This window comes from Austrofundulus limnaeus, unplaced genomic scaffold, assembly GCF_001266775.1.
Source record: "Austrofundulus limnaeus strain Quisiro unplaced genomic scaffold, Austrofundulus_limnaeus-1.0 Scaffold2450, whole genome shotgun sequence".
Taxonomy (NCBI): Eukaryota; Metazoa; Chordata; class Actinopteri; order Cyprinodontiformes; family Rivulidae; genus Austrofundulus; species Austrofundulus limnaeus.
Window position 1 is genome coordinate 16,494 of NW_013954852.1, and position 2,420 is coordinate 18,913.

General features: G+C 39.1%; 1 protein-coding gene across 1 annotated transcript in view; it reads left to right on the forward strand.

Moving 5' to 3' along the window:
* The window catches only part of LOC106511018 (uncharacterized), a gene marked incomplete at its 3' end in the record, with an annotated part of 15,696 nt that extends 13,730 nt beyond the window's left edge, over positions 1–1,966 (forward strand). The window contains 1 exon segment of the mRNA XM_013999755.1: positions 1,850–1,966. Coding sequence (XP_013855209.1) covers positions 1,850–1,966 — 117 coding nt within the window.
* Between the last annotated feature and the right edge of the window lie 454 nt (positions 1,967–2,420).

Here is a 2,420-nt window from a genome sequence, read left to right on the forward strand (position 1 = left end):
ACACACACACACACACACACACACACACACACACACACACACACACACACACACACACACACACACACACACACACACACACACACACACAGAGCGAAACAACCGTGTTTGTTTGTTTTTTGTTAACCCAGATCGGAGTCTAAAGACAGTTCGTTCTTGTTAGCTGGAGATGAAAACAAGATGTGGACGGTTGCTCGCTCTTAAGTCCATCTTGTTAATTTAACACCCCTAATTTACACTACATGCGTTCCGTCCCCGCTCTGCTCCGACCTCCACAGCAAACACACACCCATTATAACCAGTGACAGTGTTTACACTGGCTGCACAGGGCAGCGGTGAGCGGACGGCGATCCGTCAAAATTAGAACAGATCCTATTTCTGCCGGACGACGGAGCTGCACCGGAGTCAATTTTTAAAGATTACGTCGCACCAACAGGAAGAGAAACGAGCACATCTGTATTTTCAAAATAAGACACAATTCGGCGGAGTAATTTGTCGGAATAATGTCGACATCCGTATATTAATAAATATACGGATATATTTCTACACAAATACTGTCAGAATGTATGGTTCTGTTTGGGAAGCAGATGGAAACATGTAGCGTGAAGCATATGTGTACACACATGATACACGTGGATTTTATTTTGAAATCAGAAGTTTCAGAAAGCTGACAGTGAGACAGTTTCAACCATAGACAACAAGTCTTTATGTTGTTGTTTTCAGCTGTGTTTGGAATTCATCTTTGACAGAATTATTTTTTGCTGTGACTTCCACATTTATCACTGAATTTATCGTGCGATCTGCTTCTGCACGTCTGTTGGACCGGACCGGACCGGAGCGGACCGGAGCGGACCGGAGCGGTGCGGAGGTGTAAACTGGACTTGAAACGGTGCAGCTGTGACCTGCGCAGGGAGACGGAACGCAACTAATGTAAACCCGGGGTGAGCGCTGCGGATCATTTCAGCAGGACGAGGAAGCACACCTGTATGGCAGGCCGCTTTTACACTTAATCGACTTCACCACAGTTACATTCCAAGTATCTGAAATTGGTTCTTCTGGGTCTCAGGAGGATAAAACTACACATATTAGATATTTAAGTGAAATAATATAAGATATGATTCAACTAATGCTAATGAAATTGCAGACTTTTGTGTTATTATTTTAAAAAAATCTGCACAACCTTTTAATAAATTTCAATAATATTTCTGTTATTAATCATTATTCTCCGTTCATCTTTCTGGTTTATCCAAGGCCAAAGATCATAGGGTCAAACTACAGGAGTTGTCCATCTGAGGGGCTTGTGTCTAAAAAAATTTAACCATGAAATGTTTAATAATATGTTTATAAGACGTTCAGCTCTTAAACATTTGCACTTAGAATTTTATAGAATCACTTTAAATACTTTTCCAGTAAGCTAAATGTCTACAACTCTGGTTCAAATAAAGAACTTTATGTTTACTAGATTGTTAACTCATTATTTCGAGTTAATGTTGCCTTAATGTACAGTGATTTAAACAATAACCTGTAAAACGCTGAGGTTAAACGCGACGTGGTTGAAAATTTGTGTAAAGAACCCTGCTTTATGAGATTAATACCAGCTTAATCTCATAAAAGCATGTTCCCCAAGATCTTGCAGAAATGAAATCAGAATTAATGAAACCTTCCCTCTGGTCATGAATGTGAAAAGAACTTGTCAGATTTCTCAAAATAAAGTAATTTATTTTAGATATATGACAAGAATAAACATACAAATATTAATAACAATAATTACACTCAAAAACACNCCTGCATTATCCTGTGACAGTTGGAGATTTTTCACCAAATGCCTTTGTTTCTGTCTGCCGTACAGCTAACTCTTGTTGACATGATCATCTACGGAGCACTGAAAGCTGCAAACTGTTCTATTGTCCGCTGGTCTCGAGTCCTTCGTCCACTCCTGTTGGTCAACGTCACAGAAGGACGGCAGGTAAGGACCGGAATCCAGCAATCATCAGTTTGACAGTTTTTCATTGGCATTGTTGGAAATAGTCTTGTTTCTTGTTCCCTGTATTTAAATTGTTGCTGGTTTGGTAGGACGTTCTTCAGGGAAATGGAACGGGTGTCAGCAGTTGTAGAACAAAAACACKTTTTCTTCAAAATTTGATTAGATCTTGTTCTTACAGGCTGAAAGCAATACAATTTTTGAACAAACGTAAAATGATTCAGAATCTAGAATCAGCTGTCTTTATGCTGCTTCTCTCAGCGTTTATTCTTGTCTTTAAATCTGTACAATCTGAGCTCGTCCATCTGAACAAAAAGGACTTGGCAAAGGATTGTAAATGGAAAAAGAGCAGCTTTATGTTAATAACAGAGGTCTGTCATTTTAGTGTTTTCAACTGAGGGGCTTTGATATATTTATTTGAAAAAATTATAGCAGAGGA